The sequence below is a fragment of the Psammomys obesus genome, unplaced genomic scaffold (assembly GCF_907164565.1).
Source record: "Psammomys obesus unplaced genomic scaffold, mPsaObe1.curated_primary_1811, whole genome shotgun sequence".
NCBI classification, from domain to species: domain Eukaryota; kingdom Metazoa; phylum Chordata; class Mammalia; order Rodentia; family Muridae; genus Psammomys; species Psammomys obesus.
Genome location: NW_026585644.1, coordinates 32,754,031 through 32,776,626, shown reverse-complemented (window position 1 = coordinate 32,776,626; position 22,596 = coordinate 32,754,031). Strand labels below are relative to the sequence as shown.

General features: G+C 50.5%; 1 protein-coding gene across 2 annotated transcripts in view; it reads right to left on the bottom strand.

The window, feature by feature from the left end:
* Window positions 1-22,596, bottom strand: part of Efr3b (EFR3 homolog B) — a 75,389-nt gene that overhangs the window by 4,175 nt on the left and 48,618 nt on the right. For both annotated transcript variants that reach the window (XM_055626238.1, XM_055626240.1), the window contains exons 5-22: window positions 20,636-20,757; window positions 19,639-19,788; window positions 18,607-18,741; window positions 18,152-18,230; window positions 17,364-17,499; window positions 17,025-17,186; window positions 15,833-15,944; window positions 15,509-15,560; window positions 12,731-12,903; window positions 12,034-12,109; window positions 11,592-11,753; window positions 10,159-10,290; window positions 7,829-7,896; window positions 6,546-6,673; window positions 5,689-5,780; window positions 3,270-3,318; window positions 2,078-2,184; window positions 461-510 (exon numbers count right to left, since the gene is read on the bottom strand). In XM_055626238.1, the coding sequence (XP_055482213.1) occupies window positions 461-510; window positions 2,078-2,184; window positions 3,270-3,318; window positions 5,689-5,780; window positions 6,546-6,673; window positions 7,829-7,896; window positions 10,159-10,290; window positions 11,592-11,753; window positions 12,034-12,109; window positions 12,731-12,903; window positions 15,509-15,560; window positions 15,833-15,944; window positions 17,025-17,186; window positions 17,364-17,499; window positions 18,152-18,230; window positions 18,607-18,741; window positions 19,639-19,788; window positions 20,636-20,757 (1,985 nt within the window). The remainder of the gene's footprint in view (window positions 1-460; window positions 511-2,077; window positions 2,185-3,269; window positions 3,319-5,688; window positions 5,781-6,545; window positions 6,674-7,828; window positions 7,897-10,158; window positions 10,291-11,591; window positions 11,754-12,033; window positions 12,110-12,730; window positions 12,904-15,508; window positions 15,561-15,832; window positions 15,945-17,024; window positions 17,187-17,363; window positions 17,500-18,151; window positions 18,231-18,606; window positions 18,742-19,638; window positions 19,789-20,635; window positions 20,758-22,596) is intronic.

Below are 22,596 nucleotides of genomic sequence, written 5' to 3'. Positions count from 1 at the left end.
TCCCTATGCTCTATTCCCTAGGCTCTATGGCAGTGGTCCTCAGCCTTCCAAACACTGCAACCCTTTGTTATAGTTTGTCGTGATACAGAGCCAATCACAAAATTATTTTCGTTGCTGCTTTATAACTGTAATTTTGCTACTGTTATGAATCATAATGTAAATATCTGATATGCAACGCCCAGAGAGGCTTTGACCTACAGGTGGAGAACCCCTGCTCTGTGGTGACACGGCTACTTTAGAAATCAAGCACTTGCCTGGGACACAAAGACTCTTGGCCCTTTCTAGGCCTTACCCAGCCAGTCTCTCATCCTCTCCGTGGTGGCTGAGTCTAGGGCTGGGAATAGAGGTGGAGAACGGAGGGAGGGCTGCCAGTAGGTGTGAGAGGAGGACTTAGCATTAACGGCCCTGACCCCTGATGCTGGACACAGTGTTAGGGTCCCCTGTCCATGCGGTCACTTACCGGATGGTGATTTCAAAGATCTGGTTGAGTTTGCTCTGCAGCAGTGATGCCTGGACACAAATGGAAGGAAAGTGAACCCGGGGCTCCAGGAGTGCCAGCTGCCCCCTCACTGGCTTGTTGGGGGTTGGTATGGTACGCTACATATGCAAATGTTAAATTCTGGGCCCTAAGATCTGGCTGCAGTCTGGATGAGTGCAATCTCTGTTGTGTAAACTTTGCTCCCCAATTAGCTCTGATTGGTTAATTAAAAAAAAAAAAAAAGCTGGACAGCCTGTAACTGGGCAGAGGAGAGGTAGGCAGAGCTTCCATTCCTGAGCTTGGGGGTCTCAGGTAGGGACCTCCAGGGGAAGAAGAGCAAAGAAGATGGAGAGAAAGGGTGTGGCCTGATGGAGACAAGTAACATGGGGCATGTGGCCGGGAAGTCGCCGGACTAGCTTAGTGGTTCAGTATAAGTAAATGCTTATCTTCCCAGTTATTGTGCTCATAGCTTATTAATAAATTTAGTACGTCTCTGTGTCATTTATTTGGGAGCTAAAGTGAGTAAATAGAAAAGCCCTCCAAATTGATTAACTATGTACAATACTGGCCACCTGTCCACAGGACATCCAGAAGTTTCTGGCAGTAGCAACTGTGGGAGGGTTACCATGTCCTTATTCCTGGCATCTGTCTGTTAGACTTGTACATTCAGATCAGGGACAACCACCCATCAATGGCTGCCTGGGGACCTTACAGAGGACCAGGAGTACCAGGGAAACTTCTGGCAGGTGTCTGTTCTTCAGTATGGGGTAAGAGGGTCTGTTGGACATGGGGTCAGGCGACTGGAGCTAATGTTACTCTTCCTTGACATGTATCTAGCACTTGGGCCTCCTCCTGGACTATGAAATGGGAAGTCCATCTCTCAAAGTGAGATGGAAATAACTTACATAGATAGCACAGGCTCAGAAGATAGTGTTTTTATATACACACAAAATATAAAAATCTTACATAAATATAAAATATAAGCCATGTGCCTGGAATCTCAGCACTCAGAAGCCTGAGGCAGAATGGTCTGAAAATGTACAGCAACCCTGGGCTGCACAGTCAGTTCAAGGCCAGCCAAGAATGGACTGCAAGACTCTCATTTGAAAGAATCCAGATGATGAGATGGTTCAGTGGGTAAAGCGTATGCTATACAAGCCTAATGGCCTGAACTCAATCCTGAAACCCACGCAGAAGTGGAAGGAAAGATCAAAAGCTGTCCTTTGACCTACAGATACATCTACACCCATGCCAGACACACAAGATAATAATAAAAGTTAATAAGAATAAAGGTCTTACTATGTAGCTCTGTCTGGCCTAGGATTATCTATATAGACAAGGGTGGCCTCGAACTTACAGAGATCTGTCTGCCTCAGCTTCCCAAGGATTAAAGGTCCAAGATAATGAGGGATAAATGCCTAGTCACTGAGCTCAGGGGAAGTAATGTAGTGGAAGGTATTGGGGTAAACAGCAGTGTTTTGTGTGCTGGAACCAAAACCCTAACTTCTGCAGTACAAAGCGTCACAGTCTGAACTCAGTCCTGGGCCTAAATCTGGTTTCTGAATGGTCAGGAAGGCCCCCACATGGTATGTCACTCACCCGGGCCCCACAATGGGCTGCGATCTCCTCAAACGGGGCCTTCTGGAATTTCTCTACCACCTGTCGACGCCGCTCACGCTCCTGTTCCTCAACTGCCACACTGTCCACTGTGATGCAAAAAACTGGGTTAGCTTTTTGATCACCCCCAGGGATGAGTAGGGAAAGGAGCTCCAGGAGATGGACAGGGTGAACTCTTGGGATGAAAAAGGGGGCAGAGGACCTCACATGTCCTCAGAGACTCTTCCTGATTCTGCCCAAGGCCTCACCCTCTGAGAATCAGTTAAATGGACCTGCAGCCGGGCTTACAAAGACCCAAGTGGCTGTCCTCCTGCTGGGACTCTCACACAAAAGATCTCAGACACTTGTCCCTGTTAGTACTGTCAGGGGTAGTTTGAAAAAAAGACCTGAACCATGGAAAAAGTGGACACACCATGAGAGTCAACACAGAGCCTCACAGTGAGGCAGTAGAAGATTTCACATAAGGATTTACACACACTGCTTACTATCCAAAGTGAGTCAGCACCAAAGAAAGTAAAAGAGAGAGTTTGGGTTTGGAAGTCAAATAATGATCTCCGTGAGGAGATTAGGGAGGCAAGTGAGTACATTCATTCATTAATGAATTTATTTTGGGGACAGGTTCTCACTATGTAGCCTTGGCTGTTCTGGAGCTCACTAAGCAGACCAGGATGGCCTCGAACTCACAGAGATCCACCTACCTCTGCCTCCTGAGTGCTGGGGTTAAAGGCGTGAGCCACTCCTGGCTGAGTGCATTGATAATAACAAAATACTGAAGAGGCTTCATGGAAAGGCCATTTAGTGGCTTAATTTGTCATCAGTTAGAAACAACGTCTTAATAGGAACACTTCATGGACCATTCATACAGATTCCTTAATAAAGGAACACCTAATATGTCTTCTTCTCAATGCCTTGTCCTTTTGTGTCATCTTCCACACACAAAAAGTTTCCATTTATTTGCACAGACCAGCCACCTGGCTGTCCCTCAAGTGGGTAGTTTTCAGAGGCAGTTGTCATTGGTAATAGGAGAGGGACTGCCTGATGTGCAGTGACAGGGCAGACCACCCCCTCAGTGGGGACTGGGGTCTTCCAGCTGCAGCTCTGGTGGAATTTACTAGAAACCACCAGCCTCCACCATCAGGCCTCTCACCAGAGTTTCTTGGGGCCCCTGTCTTACCGATGGCCTTCTTTAGTGTTTCATAGGTGATCTCTTCGGCAGGCACTCGCTGAAGGAGAAGGGGCAAAATGGAGAAAGGTGAACATTGCTTCTCAGGAGAATGTCCCTAAAACACCCTCATTGCCAGAACGTGTATGGAGAAAAGCAAACAAGGCCAATTCCTCATCAGATTCCCTCAGAATAGAATTCTATTCTCTTTTCCCCACCTAAGCCTGTCCATCAAGCTCCTTGGGAGGAAATCACCACGTAATTGAAAAAAAAAAAAAAAAAAACACTAAGAGAAACAACTAGATGTGAGAAGCAACTGAGAAATATGATCTCCAATATAAACTCCAAGAACTTAATAACATTTTGAAGGCTTATGACATTAAATTTTACCCCAAGGTGATGAATCTTAATACAGTAAGTCATAGAAGGTTGGAAATGATGGGCTTTCTGCTGGTCTGATTGATGCCAAGACCAGAGGCAAAGGATCTCAGCTTCTGCAGAGCCTATGAAAAGAGGCCGAAAAGAATAAAGCCCAAAGAAGCAAATTCCACAGATGCATGGCCTCAGGGAAGATGCTGAGATAATGAAGCTTGGATCAGACTGCATAAACACCTCACCAGACTATGAGCGTCTTGCTGTAACGCCCATGATGAATCATGTGCTGTCTTGGTGAGTAAGGAGGAAACGTAGACAGAAGAGGGTAACTCAAGGACAGAAAGTTCCTGGGTAAGGAAGATGGCCCCGGGGTGACAACTGTGTTTGCTCTCCTGATCTGGGCGTGGCGACATGGGGCATTCAGACATTGTGAACATTCAGACAGTACAGTTCTTGATTTGTTTGCCATTTAGTAAATGTCTGTTTGGAAAGGACAGGCGTACAGACATGGAATAAAGACATTTCGGAACTGTTGCATGGGTATCAAGAGCCTGCAGAACTCTCAATGGGTCAACGGAAGCTGCCAAATTTGTTAACATAGGAATTACATGCAAGAGAGCCTGAGGAATCATCCTATGTACACACAGGTCATCCATCTATCTACCCATCCATCCATGTATGGTCAGTGAAGACCAATGAGGATAAACTCAAAGCCTTAAGGAACCATAGGATAAAGGAAAACTAAAACCAAGTTCTCCAAGGGAGAGCAGTTAGAGAGATGTACATGGAAGAAGCAGGACCCAGAGGGGCTTCAAGGAACAGGCAGTTCATAGGTCCAAAGATCTAATCACCCATGTGGAGAAGAAGGCAGATGCTGGCGTTGCTTTTTGCACTAGCAGACTTGTGCAGACAGATGACACAGAGGAAACCGAGAGCAGTTCCACAAGCAGCAATACACAGGGTGGCAAGGGAAACAGAGCGACATGGTAGTGCCAGCCCAGAATGCCAAGCACTGGGATTAAGGCTTGACCGCAGCAGCATTGATTCGTTACCCACAGAGATGGCACGGTCAGCCGGCGCGGGACCCTGAGCCACTCGATGAAGCTGTGAAGCAGCGTGGCACAGGGAGGGCACAGCCCCGCATCTGGTACCAGGACACCCCTGGGCTAAGCCGACCCAACGAAAGAACCAATATGAGTGTCCCAGGGGGCCACCCGTGAGTCAGGGACACTGGCCAGGTAAGCATTTCCTCTCCTTAGCTTCCCTTGACTATTCACGGCTGACCCTAGGGCAGGAGAATGCCCTCTGCAGTGGGGAAACAGTTCACTGCAAAGGCTGTACCACACAAGGGGTTTTGTCTTTCCTGGTTGCAAGGGTCCCTGAGGGTTCCCACTTCCACCTTCTCACTTTGCTTGCCAATTCAGTAAGCCAGGGCCAGAGCTTCCTGCTTTCCACGGGACTGTTCCAGGCCAGATCTGAACATCCAAGTTTAGTGGTTAGAGGGAAGCTTAATCCCAGCCTTCAAGGACATTTCTATCCTCTGATCATGCCTAGGGAAAGGCTTGGTATCTTCCACAAGCTGCCCTCAGACTCCCCAAAAATCTTCCTGTGCCATTCCGATGTGAATACTCCTTACTTTGTACGATGCTTGACCCATGCCTGTCAATTCCTTAATTTGTACAAGTAGGGACCAGAGACCAGCAAGCCTTTCTGGAGCAATATTTTTATGATATTCTCATGACAGAAGAACAGTAATAAACCTTCTGTCCAGAAATATCTACATATGAGGAGAGTCAGTAAGAATATGGATTTACTTGAGAAACTAATTTTTACAAATCTTTTTTTTTTTTTTCCCCTTGGTTTTTCAAGACAGGGTTTCTCTGTGTAGCCTTGGCTATCTTGGACTTGCTTTGTAGACCAGGCTGGTCTTGAACTCCACCTCCCTGAGTATTGGGATTAAAGGAGTGCACAACCACGCCCAGCTTCCACAAATCTGTTAATGCACTGTAAACGTTGTGGAGCACTTAGCACCCAGAGTACTGACCAAAACCCTCACCTCTTCCTTCTCTGGGCTATTCCTTGATTCTACCTCGACCTGAAGGGAAATGGTCTCTCCAATGCTCTTCCTCTTGGACAAGCGATCTTCATCTGGAAAAGAAAGAGCCCAGAAGCTGGGGTTCTCAGTCCTTGCAAAGCCAGGGATAAGCCACCGGTCCTACCCCCCAGTGCCTTGGTCCACAGTCCTCAGTGGCTCAGTATACACTTAGGCTACACCCGGAGCTTCCAGAAGCATCTGTTTGCCATGGGCTCTCTCCACCCACCTTCGGGTGCTCAGGCTACTTCTCTGGGTTGAGATTTTTGCAACCAATTGTGAAAACAAAGACATTCCCCGGGGACCAGAAAGCAAATCACAACTAGCCTAAGCTTGTTGCATCCACTCACAGCAGCAGTAAGGATCATGCCCTCGGCATTTCTTACGTGAATCTGCTTTCATTGCTCCACCCAACCTCCACACCAACCCTCTAATGAAGGAGTTTCATGGTCTTGTAACTCAAGGATTTCTAGAGACTTGCCGAAAGGTGTTTTTAGAGCGTACGTCTTGAAACACAGATGTCTTGAAATGGGTCCCTGGTTCTGTAGCCCATGAGGGCTCTAATACTATGAACCAGCCCTCCACAAGCCGGGTTATCTCAAGAGCCAGTTGGTTTCTGAGATTCCCCAACTGAAGAAGAAGAGCAACAAAATTGGGATCTCACCATAAGTTCTGCTACGTCTCTCGGCTCTCATGTAACATCTGAGATGCGGCCACAAGTGGTTCAGTGGTCCACCTCTCTCCCCCCTCCCCCCAACCCTAGGCCTCTTGCCTGGTAGGAAAGGCAGAGGAAGACTGGAAGCCTTGCCTGGAGGTCATACCTGTCAGCTGAGGGATGTAGGGTAGGCAGAGCCTGTCCGAATTGTAGCCGCTGCCTCCCAGGACTTCACTGATTTTGCTCTGACGGAAGAGAACCTCAATCACCACCCCGTCGAGATTCTGAGACAGCCTGAAAGACAAAGAAGAGTCAGAGTAGAGCTGTGGGCAGCCAGAACAGTCCCTGGGGGACTCTGTCACAGGAGCAACATGTTCACTAAGCAAAATGACAGAGAAATAAAAGGAAATCTCCCCAGTCCCTTTTCCAGGGACACCCACTGTTTTACAATTCATGCAGAATCCTTCAGTTGCAAACGTTTATGCCCACACATGAATGCTCCCTTCCCTAACATGCTCTCCTGTGGTTGATTTGAGTGTGTGTGTGTGTGTGTGTACGCAGCCGTGTGGAGAGCAGAGGTCAACGCTGGGTATTGTTGCTTAGGCAACATCCACCTTTTCTTTGAACAGTCTCTCACTGGCCTTGAGTTCATCAGGTAAGCGAGGCTGGCCAGTGAGCTCAGATGCCTGTCTGTGCCCCTCTCCCCAGTGTGGGATGGCAAATACATGCTACACTCAGCTTTTTTTTTCTTCTTAACATCATGGGTTCTGGAGATCAACCTTCATATGTATGAACTGAAGCAAGCTTTTATCAACCAATCTATCTCCCCAGCCTGTGACTGATTTTATTCATCTATTATTTAACAACTGTTTCACACTAAATATTCTTTCAAAGCATCCAGGACTTTATAAATCCTTCTCTCCTGTGGTGCTGAGAGCTGCCCTACATCCCTCAGGATGGGGTTCAACCCAGGACTCATGTGTGTTAGGCAACAGCCCAACCCCCGCGTCACTGATCTCGCCTGCGGAGAGTGTGTGGAGAGGCCACCGTTTAGAAGGCTGAGGCCTGTTGTCGGACACCTTGTTTCTAAGAATGCCTTTCTCTGGTGTTCCTCTTAGGTTGGTGATCCTGGTCCATAGCACTGTCTGAAGGCAGGGTCCTGACAGAGGTGGCTCCTCTAGAATGCACCCACCCTGGGTCTGACCAGAGCTCCTGGAGGCTGTATCACCTCCCACACAAATCATACTCCCAGCTGGCTCATCATGGCCTTCCTGAAGTTTGATGGCATGGTGGCCATGGAAGGGTTATAGTATTATGATGAGGCTGAACTCCGCCCAGGACTTGGAGATCTCAGACAGGGTCTAAGTGACCCCTTTCATGTGTGTCCTTGCCTGGTCTCCTACCATCCTCTCTCTGACATTTTGACCGCACCCCTGGGACCATCCTTACCTCGGTCTTTCCACAAACACATCCTCAGGAAGCATGTATGGCGCCTCTTTCTTCCTGGTCTCTATTACCTGGAGTTTGGAAGGAAAGAAATGATGAGACCCGGGTCCAGCAGGGCAAGGCTCCTCAGAGCAGCTGACAGGAATTGCTGCAAGCTCATGTTCAGTGTCCTCCCCCCACACCTGCCTCTCCTCAGCCTCCTTGGAGATACAGCGCACAGAGAGAACCCAGATCCCTAGTCACCGTCAGAGCCGCCCCAGGGAGACTCTCGGCTGCTCAAGCTGTTGCCAATGATGACGCAGATGTGTCAAGCATCCCCCGAGTACAGGGAGCCTCATCCCTAAGAGGCTAAGGTTTCTTTCTTCTGCGTCTTATTCCTGTGCTTTTGATTTCCACAAGCAAAAGGGGGAATGCAGGAGTCGCGTCTGGCGTGCCCGGTGGACAGGGACGGCCTGAGGTTTCCTCAATAGCCCTTGCAAGTGTCTTGGGAGGAGGTGTGGGAGTTACTGACGTGGTGAGCAGCCAGGGAAAGATGAGCTGGCAACAGCTCTGCTATTTCTAGGAAGGTGGATGCTTTTACTCCCTATTAGAGCCTGGGCAGGTCTGACACTCCTGAGAAGCCTCTGATACAATGACCCCGCACAGGCCCGTATCCCCCAGGCCCACTCAGGTCATCGAGACCTGGAATTTTAAAAGTTAATCGTAGACATCATATGATGCTGCCTAAATGACTTTGAAATTTTTTTTTCTGACTTAAAAATTATTTTTTTAAATGTGTCTGAGCATTTTGCCTGTAAGCATGTGTATGTACTATGCTCACATGTCTGGTATCTGTGAAGGCCAGAAGAAGGTGTCAGAACCCCTGGAAATGGAGTTCTAGACAGTTGTGGGCTACCATTTGGGTGCTGGGAACTGAACCCAGGTCCTTTATGAGAGCGGCCTGTGCTCTTAACCACTGAGCCATCCCTCCAGCCCCCTTCAGAAAGTTTTACAAGGCCTTTACGCGACAACTGAGTTTGACTAGATTGTCTGCTGGATAACAGACTGAAGTTCAAAATTTAATTAGCTGTGTGACAGCATGGCAGCCACGGAGGGAGACGCCACTGTTTTTTCTCTTATGGCTCCCCCCAAACTCTCTTTCACTGTGCATACTGATGTATAGTTTAAATTCATGCATAGGGAGCTGGAATTTGCTTTAAAGTATTTCAACAAGGGGTGATGGTGGCGGGGAGATAGCTCAGAGGTTAAGCACACTGGCTCTTCTTCCAAAGGTCTTGAGTTCAATTCCCAGCAACCAGGTGGTGGCTCATCTATAATGAGATCTGGTGCCCTCTTCTTGCCTGCAGGCAGAATACTGTATAAATAATAAATAAATAAATCTTTGAAACTGTTTCAGCAAAGGAAAAGAACATGAGCTTGATATGCAAATGTGATGCATTTTTCGGAAGTATTTAATTTGCATAACTGTGGTTCACAGTTCTACTCTTTTGTGGGACTGGAGAGTGTTTGGCAGTTCTCTTCTGTTTAAATTATTTCGTGTGTGTGGAAGGGACACGCACACGTCATAGTTGTGTGGAGGTTTCAGGAGCTGGTTCTTGCCTTCCACCTTGCTGAGGCTGAGTCCCTCTTGCTTTTGCCAACGCACCACATACTCCAGGCTATCTGGCCCGCAGCTCATGCCTCATTCTTGTCCCCGACTCCCATTTTGCCATAGGACTGCTGGGATTTAGGTATATACCACTGCGTCTGGATTACTTATATGAGTTCCAGGGTCGAAGTCAGGTTAGCAGGCCTGCGTGATAAGGACCTTTAGTCTGAGGCAGGTTCAGGGTTGCCCAGACTGGCCTTGAGCTGCAGATCCTTTATCATTAGGCTCCTGAATGGCTGCAGTTACAGGTTTGTAGCACCTTTCTCAGCTTCCTAACACTTTATTCATTTATTACAGGGAGTGGGGGGTGTCTCATGTAGCCCAGGCTGGCCCCTGAACTATGTCAAGGTCTTCCTACGACTGAGACTTCTTGGGTGCTCGGGATTTTAGGCTTGTTGTCACCATACCCAGTTTTAAGTGGTGCTGGCAATTGAACCAAGGCATTTATGCTTGGCAGGCAGGCACTCCACCGCCTGCGTCACGTCCCCATCCCTCCCCAAACATCCACATGGTTGGAGGAGTGTGTGCCACGTGCCTCTGTGAGGACAGTGGGTAGGGGGCAGGTGAGAGATCCCTTTACCCAGGAGGCTAAGGAAAGAATCTTTAGTTCTTCAGCACTCCCTCCAAAGCCCATGTCTGGGTGCTCAAGGGCTCACTGGGCCCTCAGGCCCACGAGGACACCAACCTCATGGATGTGCTGGCAGAAGGCGGGCACCGTTGTGAGCTGGCTGATGAGGTTCAGGTAGGCCGCACCCAGAGCGTAGAGCGCACAGCGGTTATAGGTGGGCAAATTCTCTTCATTGATCTGGGCCACGTCCTGTGGTAACACAGATTGGCTTCCAGAGTTTTCCCCTGACAGACTACACTAAAGTCCACACCCTCCCACCCAACCTCTCCCCAATCTTCTTAGAGATGGCTCATCTTTCTAGACTAAATCTCTGTCCCACAACCTTCGGGGAGGCAGAACTCTTCCATATAAAGCTAGAGAAGGTATTCTCTGGAATAATCCGTGAGCTGGGGCTCCTAAATCTACACTAAGCTTAGAGGCAACAGCCTCGTCTCTCCACTCTGTGGTTCCAGCTGCAGGGATGGCCACTGCCCGAACCCTCCTCATTACCATCAGCCATGCCACTTGGCTGCCATCACCGTGGCTAAAGCCTAGCCAATTGGATTGGCTTGTTAAACTGGGTCCATATGTTAAAAGCTGTGGGAACCACAGGAGACTAGGACTCAAGGGGATCCCAAATCCTACCTCTTAGGGTAGGTAAAGATGATTGTAACATCTAGGTTGGCCTGCAGAATTTAGCAGAGTCATGAAGATGACCTAAGGCACTTGTCACTAAGCTCAAGACTGTGATGCCTACTTGGCTTCAGGACCCAGAGACTATAACCTTTGAGGTCACAAAGATTCACCTTGACTTCCTTGGCAGTGCACTTCCGCCCAGGCAGACCTTGAAGGTCTCAGGTCCTACTGAGTATCACACTGGCTGCCTATGAATCACAATGCAGGCTTGTTAAAGACACAGGTCCCAGGCCTGGGGCACTGGGGATTTCCAGTTGGAGTAATACGTTTTCTTTTGTTGTTGTTGTTGTTGGTTTGTTTTTGGTTTTTGAAACAGGGTTTCTCTGTGTAGTCCTGACCGTCCTAGAAGTAGCTCTGTGGACCAGGCTGGCCTCCTGAGTGCTGGGATTAAAGGTGTGTGCCACCGTATGTATTTTAAACAAGCACCAGGGGCACTTCTGAACTAGAAAACCCAGGAGTGAGAGGATTTTTAGATGAACACATTTGTTTCAGGCATCACTCAGGGCTTTTGAATGCTCTCTGGGGAATTTTGGGGGTAGCACTCAGACCTCATGAGGCCTTCAAAATGCTTAGGGCCCAGAAGTAATTCTGGGTGACCTTGTGATCTTTACCTTAAAGAGCCATAAATGAATTAGTTTCTGGGGCTTCCCAGACAAGACTGTGGTTTGGGGTCTTTGTGGAGGAATGACCAAGAAAAGTACAATGTCTCCGAACCCCAAAACAACTGTCAGGCAACTGCTTCATCGTATTCCTATCTCTACCTGGCTAGTCAGGCCCCTCCCCACGATCCTCATCCTGCCCACATCCTGCCCCACCTGAACAGCCAGCACCAGTCGGATGAGGTCTACCACCACTTCCTCATTGGCCAGCTCGATGCTGATGAGTGCCAGCAGGCCGTAGAGTGCTTCGAAGTGCTCCTGGGTGTTGGTCTCCTCCTTACAGCTCAGGTAGATGTGCCTGTACAGCTGCTGGGAATGCTGGGGACAGGAGCAGGGGCAGAGGACAGCCAAGGTCAGCTGGGTGGGTCCAGAGTGGAGGACAAGGAGAATCGGGGAGGAAGGTGCATCTGCAGGGGAGGTAAGAGCTGTATGCGGTACTCCATCTCCATCCTCAGCAAACGGCTCACCTGGCCAGCTGAAGGAGGGAGGAGCAGGCAGGCTCTGGGACCAGCGGTCCAGCAGCGACCTAGACGCTGGAAGGTTGGGACCAACAATCATGGCCTCCTCCCGGGCTCGCTGTGAAGGTGGCGACACTCACCTTCTTCATGAAGACAGTGTCCTGCCGGGAGCACTTGTCCACTTTCAACTTCAGGACCGAGATGTCACCAAGGGTGCTAGGAAGGGGTGGAGGAGCCTCTTAGCCCCTGTGTGAGGTCAACCTGAGTTCACACGGTGTCACTAAGTTTTATTCCCAGTACTGTAGGTCACAGCCTTGGTTCTTATCCCAATCTCCACTTTCTCCAAAGTTCTCACATTCCTCTTTCTTTTAAACTTGTTGATTTTTTAAATTATATATATATATATTTTTTTTTTTTTTTTTGAGACAGGGTTTCTCTGTGTAGTCTTGGCTGTCCTGGACTCACTTTGTAGACCAGGCTGGCCTCAAATTCACAGAGGTCCATCCCTAGAGTGCTTGGGATTACAGGCATGTGTCACTGAGCCCAGCTAAACTTGTTGATTATTCTCCTCTTCTCCTTAATCCTTCCAAATCCTCAGTGCCAATGGCCCTATACCTTCCTCTTTCCTAGATGTGAAACTTCCCTTAGGACCTGTTCTTCCATTTTCCATCCCCAGCATGCTCTCTAGCCCCCACGCCCAGGTACAGGGACACTGGGCTCCTGTTCTTGACTAAAGAAAGGGTCTCACTGCATCCAAATTGTCCTCCCACTGGGGTGTGAGGTTAACAGCCAAGAAGACAGGTCACATATTAACTGGAGGAGAGGCCTCAAGCTCACCTGATGGTAGAGAACTTGTGGCGGTTGCCATGACGATCAATGAAACTGATGAGAATCTCGAGGACGAAGAGGCGGATCTCTGCATCCTCCATGAGGGCGGTGGAGAGAAGGCGGTCAAGGAAGTTGCTGGGCAGGGCTGACATCATGTTGTTGCACTGGAAACCTGTGGAGACCTGGGAGGAAGCCCGGGGAGGGGCCACTCAGGAACACTGCCTAGTGAGCTGGAGAAGCAGCCTGAAGAATGCTGGTGTCGTTTCCATCCTCTGCGTAGAGGCCCCCGCCCCCAAACTCAGCTTCTCCCCTTCTCTCACAGGCCCTGAATACCTACCTAGAGAATCTACTCAGTGCAGTGCAACTGACAGGCAGGTGTACAGGATAAGGTTAGGCTTAGGGCTAGCGGTTAGGGTTGGAGTTAGGGTAGTGGAGTTATGCCTAATGTTATGGTGAGGGTTAGGGTTAATGTTAAGGTTAGGGTTAGCAAGTTAGGGGTGGGGCTAGGGTTAGGGCTAGTGATAGGGCTAGGGTTAGGATTAGGTTTAGGGTTAGTGTTAAGTGCTAAAATTGAGCAAAGGAGCCATTTGTGGCGGAACACCCCTTTAATCCCAGCACACTGGAGACAGAGGCAGGCAGATCTCTGTGAGTTCAAAACCAGCCTGGTCTATAAAGCAAGTCCAGGACAGCCAGGACTACAAGAGAAACCCTTTCTCAAAAAATAAAATAAAATGAAAAAAAAAAAAAAGAATAAGAAAAACCACAAGCAAGTACAGGATGAGCACTAGAGAAAGGCAAGAGTCAGGAAACCTCTGAAAGTGCTGGTTGGTCAGCGAACACTGATGAAGGCCTACAATGCGTGCGCCACCTTGTTAAGACTAGGAGATACTAGAACTACAGGGTGGAGGGAGTTACAGCTGGGTGGCAGAGTCCACTCACACACCCGACCCAGTCAGCACCGCGCTGTGGTAACGGGGCCTTCTGACTCAGATCAGTCGGTATAAACAGGCACAGCACACAGAAAATGCTACACGCTCAACGGTCGCAGAATAGTACCTCTGCTGATTCAGGGAGGCAGCCCAGCCCCAGAGCATCTTTGAAAGGGGGATATGAATGTTCCCCAGACTGTCGCCATACGACACTGGGTCCAAATCAACAGGGGCCAACTCAGCAAAACTGCGGATTACAAAGACAAAGGACAGAATAGACAGCTAGATGTGGGAAGAACGGAAGGGCTTTGTTGAAGGGCACTGAGTGGGGCTGGGAGTGTACACTCAGCGGAGAGGCACTTATTTACTGTGTGTGAGGACCCGGGTTCAATCCCGAAGGCAAAGCGGCCAGAGGAACAAAAGCAGTAGGAGGAGGAGGGTGGGAGAGGCGGGAAGGGAGGGCTTGCGTGGAGTGAGGTGCTCTGCATGGCGTTGGGGACATGTTGGGGACAAAGGTGGGAGCTGGCGGGTACAATGAACAGAGCAGTGAGAGTGGTGGTTCTCGCCTTTCCTAATGCTTCGGCCCTTTAATCAGTTCCTCATGCTGTGATAACCCCCCAACCATAACATTATTTTCACTGCTATTTCATAACTCTACTTTTGCTACTGTTAGGAGTCATAATGTAAATATGGGTTTTCTGATGGTCTTAGGTGACCCCTGTGAGAAGGTCGTTCAACCCCCTTCCCCCTCCCGGAAGGGGGTCAGGACCCATAGGTTGAGAACAACTGGTCTAGAGAAAGATCCTGAAAACTTTGCTCTCAAAACCCCAAAATTCAGATGTTCAAATTAGAAATTTGGATCTTCTCAGAAATAAGGAGCAAAACAGGAAATGATATCCTAAGAAAATTTTTCTGGTGTTCATGATGGTTGAAGGTGGACATAAAAACATTGACAATAACCTAGTTGTGAGATGTCCAAAGTGTAGGCCAGGGCAGGGAGCTTATTACAAGAACAAATTCCAAAGCTGGGCATGGCAGCGTATGCCTGTAATGCCAGCACTTGGCAGGCTGAGGCAGGAAGGAGGATCGTGAGTTTGATGCCAGCCTAGGCTATGTAAAGTCCGAGGCCAGCCAGCGCCACAGAGGGAGGCCCTGTCACCTAAACAACTCCCACAGGCACAAATATAGATGTCAGAATCTTACAATGGCTAACCACTCACACTCCCTGGGGAACATACATATTTTAACCAGTTGGGCATGGGGCTGGTGTTTGAGAACAGCAGAACTGGACTCTAGCAATGAAAGCTGAGATGCAGTAGAAGCATATAGAAAACATGGAGGAAGGAGAAGGTGGTGGAAGGTGGGTAAGACATGATCGCCACTGGTGAACTCGGGGAAATAGAGGGACAGAACCTGTTGAAGGGCACGAGGCAGGCAGAGGGGGAGGAATTATCTCAAGACCCACAAGGTTTCCGTGACAAAGCTACCAGTAGGCACATAGAATCATGTGTGTTGGTATACACCTGTAATCCCAGCACTCAGGGAGGGAGAGGCAGGAGGATCGCTGTAAGTTCGAAGCCAGCCTGGTCCACAAATGGAGTCGAGGATAGCCAAGGCTACACAGAGAAACCCTGCTTCAAAAAACAAAGAAACAAAGAAACAAACATAAGATTTATGTTTCCATCCGTCTCTGAAGAACTCAGTGGAGCTCATGTTGGGTTTCGGCCCCTCACTTACCCCTTTGATAGAAGGGCATATCTGTGCAGTACCTAACACACATAACTGCCTTGTCCTGGCTCCCTGAAAGGGGCTGTATCCCACAGAGGCAGAGCGGGGCTGTGTGTGTGTGTGGGCTCACCTGAAGGAGAGATTTCAGCAGCATAATCTGGGTCAGCCGGTTCCTGTTCTCCCTGTAGGCCAGAGGACACACTCTCAGCAAGATGGCAGAAGGGTGCCCCCTTCCTCCTCAAAAGTTCTTGCACTGATGAGCTTTCTCGCCAGGAGGCTTATCTCACTGCGAGAAGCCATGACTTCTCTAAAGTGAGGACGGGTGTTTATAAGAGGGAGCCGGAAAAGTTGTCATGGGACCTATGACTCTGCTGAGGGGTTTTTGAGTCGAGAGAGAAGAGCGAGCAGAGCCATAGAACGTAGTGTGGGTGACCAGGGACCGGAGTGGACTCACCCTGTCCGTGCAGTCTCTACGGGGTGATGCAGGGAAGGCAGCGGGACTTTGCTCATGATGAACAGGATCACCTCCGAGCGCTGGTAGGTGGGCAGCGTACTGGCGAAGGAGCCTGTGAGGAAGGGCACATTAGCGGTCCCCCAGGCCCAGCACGCATCAGCTGAATGGATAGACAGTGAGGCTTATGATGCCCAGAGAGATCTGCCCGGGCAGGCTGCTGGGACATTGCCCCCTGGGCAAGGGGGCATGAAGGACTCCAAGGACTCTTCCAGATGCCAGCCCTTCCCTTATTGCTGAGGCTGTGGTCAGTGTGGGAACCTTTGACTGGGGGTTAGGGCCTGGAGCAGGCGGCTCTATGATTTCATTGCTCCTGCCCTGACTCCAGGGTGATGGTCCACGGCATAGGGCCTGGGACCTCTGAGAGTGAGGAATCCCTGATTTCATATTCCTTTACAGCCAGGGGCACAAATAGTCTCCATAGCTTTCTTCCTTTCCGCTTTTCTTCCTTAATCCCCACCTCTCCTCCAGTGGCCCCACTGTGGAAGCACTAGGCATAGCTAATGAGGACAGGGACAGGATCTGCCTTTGCAAGAAGGCCCGGCCTTCATTTCCCCAGTGTCCCTAAATAACACAGCTAGACAATCGCACAGCATCTGCTATAGTGGAGGGCGGGTCCTCTCACAAGGATCACCTCTATCTTGTCCAGGGTCCCCCCATCCTCCCAAGATCTGTTCCTGTCCTAAGTCCCTTTCCTAGGTCCCAGCCTAACTCCTCTCCTAGAACTCCTCCCCTCTCCAAGCTTTGCCAGGGTCCCTCCTTTCTGGACAGCCCCAGTCTTATCCCAAAGGCCCTGCCTGGCTTCAGGCCTGCGCCCTAGGTCCCTGGCGACTTTTCCCCACCGCCTCATTTCTCTCCAAGCCTGGTCAGGACCCTCCCCCTTTCAATTCCCTTCCCCAGGTATCAGCCTGACTCCTCCTGAGCCCCGCCCTTCTCCCAGACTCACAGGGTTCCTCCCCTTACTAAGTTCCTCCCCCAGGGTCCCGGCCCTTTCCAAGCCTCACCCAGTTCCACCTCCACGGCCCTAGTTCACAGGCTCTGCTTCCTTAGCCACACCCCCAGATCTTTGCCAACCCCCCCTCCTGGAGCCGGCCCACCAGCCCCAATGGCTCCTCCCAGTCCCCGCCTTCCCCACCGATGGTTTTGATGACCGCCTCCTGGAACATGCGCTCCTCGTGCTCCTTGATGATCTTGGTGCCCAGGCTCACGGCGCCGTCGTAGCTCCCGGTGAGCGCGTAGTCGATGCTGAGCCGCAGCTGCCTCAGGAGGGTGTTAAACATCTCCAGCACCGTGGGCCCTGGGCGCCGGGGGGGCGGGGCCCGCACGTCAGGGCAGGAACCTTTCCGGCTCTCTGTAAACCCAAGCCCGCGCAGCCGACCGGGCCGAACCCCAGCGTCTGCGCCCCCCCCCCCGGGCCGAACCCCAGCGTCTGCCCCCCGCCCCCGCCCCTTGCCTTTGCTCCGGACCCCCTTACCGACAGAGCCGGTGGCGGCGATGACCGCCGCTTCCGATAGGACCTCCACGATGCCGGCGCGCACGGTAGCCGCGCTGCGGCTGTTGGCGTCCAGGTGGCCCAGGAGCTGCTGGATGACCAGGTGGGAGTGCTGCGGCTGCGGGGGAGGAAGACGTGCCGGTCCCCAGACAGTCACCCCAAAGGCTCGGCAGCCCTCTGCCGGGGCCCGAGAGGGCTGGGGCTGGGGGGACCAGAATGACATCCCACAGCCAGCGGGCACTGCGGGTGGCATCCAGACCTAGCGCGCTCTCTCGCTCTCGCTCTCTCTCTCTCTGCACCTCCCAACCCCCAATCGCGGCACACAAACACAGAGCCAAATCCCAGGGAATCTGCCTTTGCACACTTTTCTTGGTTCCCTTTACTTCAGAGGCGGCCAGGAATCCATTTCAAAATACTGGCTTTCCTTTCTCCCTGTTCCCAGGTCCGCCTGGCAAGGTCCGTGAGAGCCCACATGGGTCAGCTCAGAGTGTGGCTGGGGCCCCCAGTGCCAGTTCCAGGTCCGTCTGGCAACCCCCGCTGCTGGGATGAGGGGCTAGAAGGAAGGCAAACTCCCGAGGAGTTAGTTCCCACTGTGTTTCATTAAAAAGACGTTGGCTGGGTGTGTTAAGCATTAAACCGGCCTTCCCTCACAGCCGGGCGATACAGCCTGGTCTGCGGCAGCCGGGGGTCTCGGGCGGAGGTCAGAGGTGTCCAGCACCCGGAAGCGCCCTTGCGCAGAGACACGTGCTGGGGCAGGGAGACTACCGTACCTGAATCGAGTACATGATGATTTTAAAGCAACGGGTGGCGAACACCTTGGGTTCCCAAAGAGAGTGGTTATCCAGGTGGCTGCGGGGGAGAAAACACGGGGGGGGGGGGGTTACTGGAAGACTCAGCGATGGGGAGTGGAGATGAACTTGGGGGACAGTGGCCCCTGACGGCCCCTTGCAGTTCCCAGTCAAGGAAGGGCTTACAGTGTAGGCTCCACAGCTTGACACAAGCAACAAGGGTGGCACCTGTGCTCAGTTTTGGGCGCCCCCCCCCATAAATCACCGCACACTGCAGGTGTCCGCCGCGTGGCAGGTGGCCTTGACCACAGCCTGACGACAATACCATCGCCTCTCCTCTCTCCTTGGCTGATAGAGGGGATCTGGGGCGGCTGGCAAGGAGACAGGGGAGGCTGGAACAGTGCTCAGGGGGTGGACCGTTTCCTGGGTCAACTCACATGAGAACAGGCTTGATGGCGTTCTTGATGTTGCCGAAGGCTGCCCGGCCCAGCAGCTCCCTCAGACACCTCTCAGCCAGCTCTGCTGGATTCTCCTTTTCCTTCTCTGGCGCTTGGAGGGGCGAGGGAGACCGGCTGTGGAGACAGAGCCGCGTGGAGAAAGGACTGTATACCCCTCGGGTTTCTGCTCAGGACAAGCGGGAATTTGAGGCACGCTACACCGAGTCATAGAGCAGTCATGGACGCCAGCAATTAAACAGAGTAAGAAGCTAGGTGGAGGTGATAGTTATTTTTGCAGAAACACTTAGGGTGGCCTGGACTGCTTCCGTGGGAGGCCTGCAGACCCCAAGGGTTCAGAGAGGGGGACATAAGAACTGAAAAGAGGAGAGGCAGATAAAGATGAAAGAGACATAAGGAAAGGCAAGGTGATTGGCTAGGGCATGACATAATGGTATGCGAATCACAGAGTTTACTTTTCTAAACGGAACCCCCCTTCTAAGAGACCACAGCGGCACATCAGTGGGCTGTTATGTCAGAAATAGGCACCAGGGGGCACACTTACATTCCGTTTCTAGTCGACAGTCTAGACCCCACTGAGTGCGTTTTTACTGAGCCTCTAAGCACTAAGGCAAGGTGGGACAGCAGTGGGAACCTTTCCTTCCATCCCATTTTACGGGGGAAAGGAAGTGTCGGGGGACAGTGAGTCTGACGTCTTGGGGGCTCTAAGATTGAAATCCAGTATCTGTAACTCATGAGTAGCCATAGCTGGTCAAGCAGTCATTTTTTTTTTAAATTATTTATTATGTATGCAATGTTCTGTCTGTGTGTACACCTGCACACCATAAGAGGGAACCAGATCTCACTATAGATGGTTGTGAGCCACCATGTGGTTGCTGGGAAATGAACTCAGGACCTTTGGAAGAGCAGCCAGTGCTCTTAATGTCTGAGCCATCTCTCCAGCCCAAGCTAAGTGTGTTCCAGCGCCTGGGTGTGAGGGCAGTGCTCCAAGAGCCGACCCCCACCCCCACTCACCTCTCTGCCTCTTCTACATGCTGCAGATTGAAGAGCAGGGACGGCACGATCTTGTCCATGTGCTGTGGGTCCCAGATGTTGGCCTGCAGTTCATCATTCACCGTCTTCCTCACTACCCCTTGCAGGCCTTTGATGCCTGACATTCGAATTCTGGAAGGAGAAAAGCCTGAGCATCCCCACAGCCGGGAGAGGAGCACAGGGCAAGGTCTAGGGACTTGACTGCTCTCAAAGGCTGCTCCTCCTCCTCACGGGCTTCAGCCTGGTTGGAATACACCAATGAACAACGTGACCCTTGTCCTGTATTGTAGCTGATAAGCTAGTGAATAGAGACAGAGGAGTCAGAGACATAAGATGGGAACGATGAACTTTGTTAAAAGGGGAAGAAAACCGTGGAAAAGGGGGCCCAGAAGGAAAGGGGTGAGTGTGGGGACAGTTGGGCAGGCTTCACTGAGGGGAGCAAAGTGCGCAAAGCCATGGCAGACAGGATGCAGCAAGCCACGAGATCCACGGAGGAAGGTTTCCAGACACGGCACAGACCGAAAGTTCTGGGGCAGAAGTGTCCTTGGCGGCATGGCTGAAGGAGGGTGAGCAAATGGGAGGGCCCAGAAGCTGGAGTGAGGAAGAGCCACTGAATGACTTGAGCTCTGTTGATGGCTTGGAGAGACTGTGGAGCAGGCTGTCTCTGGGGTGTTCAATGCACGCTTTTAACAAAGGAGTGAGTGGACGGTGTGTGTGCATGGGCATTTTCTTCCTGGCCCACAGCTCAGCTCAGAGGACCATTATCTTATAGTTTGCCCTGTTTTCTGGCCCAGAAGATTTTTTTTTACTTCAGAACCATATGCGGGGAGCTCCATTCTGGTGGAGAGCAACCCACCCTGGCAGCAGTGGGCCAGAAGCATAGCCAAGGAAGGCAGACTGCCACCCAGTGCCAAAGCCCTTCCCGGCCCGTTGGTGACTGTGCTGGGAGCGCCACGGGCCCCTGCCTCCCCATACTCACTTGGTCTTGATTTCCAAGTCGTCATGGCTTGAGTGGCACATTTCACTAAATCGGGACACAAAGAAGTCATAGCTTCTGTGATAGGATGGGGTGTCCTCTTCGATGTTGGCAAATTTCACAAACTGTCAGGGAGAGGAAGAGAATTTGCATGAGAGGGAGCTGCTCTGCTCCTTGGTTCTGAGTGTCCCAAGCAACTGTTGAAAGAAAAAAAAAAAAAAAAAAAAGCCACAGACCAGCTGGGGACCAGCTCCTGCCTGTCTGTAACAGTCCACTTGGGAGATTTGAGTTCAAATGATGCTCAGCTTTCCTGCCCACAACAGGCTGGGAACCATGACCTTTCCTGTTGAAGGGGCAGAGGAGGAAAGACAAGGCAAAGGATGTGGAGGGTGGACTAAGGAAAGGTGACCCCCTCCACACTATTGCTCAAACCCCTGCAGGAGGAATGGTCGTTAGGCACACGCTGGGTCAAAGCATGGAGCACCTGCTTGACTGGATTCTGAAACAGGAGAGCAAATCTGAACATTTGGCTTCGAAGTCGTTGGGTATTTAAAGTTTGCCGTTTTGGTAGTCTTCCTCCCGCCTGGACTCTTTCTTTGTGAGACAAGGTTTCATGTGGTAGATGTTGGCCTTGAACCTGATCTTCCTCCCCGTACCTCCTGATTCTAGGTTATAGGTATTTCTCCCTGTGCCTAGCCTTAGCTCTTATCTTTAGCAGCATTCTCCGACGCTGGATTGTACTGTGCTGAAGAGGAAATTCATTTCAATCAAGTCCCCCAGAGAAGCAAGCATTACGCACAAGCTAAACTGCTAAAGACTAACATAATTTATTTCGTTTGATGATATAAATGTTAGTATCCCCAAACAACTCCAAAAGAAGATTAGGTTAATGGATTGGAGCTACAGATCAATTGATATAATGCTTAATGCATAAGCCCTGGGCTCCGCCCCCAGAACTGGATAAACTGACCTTAGCAGCACAGAGTTATAATCCCAGCACTCAGGAGGGGGATCAGAACTTTATAGACATCCTCAGGCTAGCTTGGGCTACATAAGACCCCGTCTCAAAGCGGAGCAGTGGTGGTGCACATCTTTAATCCCAGCACTCCAGACACAGAGGCAGAGGCAGGGGCGAGGCAGGTTGAGCTCTGAGTTCAAGGCCAGGCTGGTCTACAGAGTGAGTTTCAGGATAGACAGAGCTACACAGAGAAACCCTATCTCCATAAAGAAAAAAAAAAGCCTATATTTATAATAAGTCATATAATTTCCCAAATATTGGTTTGTTTAAAATATATATTACTATTTTTATCAAAGTATCTAGTTGGTATACTTTCATAGTATTTGGCATTAATTGTCAATTTGTGTCTACTTAACTACCCAGAAGTTGTTAACTTTACTTAGATGCAAATTAGCAGCTTCCATTAATTCCATTATTTAGTATAGTTTTTAAATTTTTATTAACCCTTTAAAAATTTTATACATGCCTATAATAGTTTTATCCTCTTTAGCCCCGACTCCTTTCCCTCATTCTTCTCGGATCCACTCCCATGCCTCTCACTCCCTTCCAGTTTTATATCCTGTTTTGTTTTGTTTTATTTAAACCTCAGTGAATCTTAATTGTACTGCTCATCCACTCATGGGTGTGGGACCATCCATGGGAAGATGGTCAGCCTACCAGGGCCCATACTATAAAAAAAAAAAAATCAACAACAAAAAAACTTCCCTCTCCCTCTCCCCAAAGCTACCAACTAACAATAGTTCATTAGCGAGGCTTGGGCCTCTTAGGGGTGCCCCTCCTCCACGCTGGAGTGTGGACTGCTTGATCTTGTACAGGTCTTGGGTGGACAGCCACAGCGGCCGTGAGTTGATAAGCCCCTTGGTCCTGTCATGTCCAGAATATTACTGTTTTGTTCTGGCCCTCCCTATCTCTGTCTCTTTCGGTCTTTCTGCCCCGGATTCTGAGA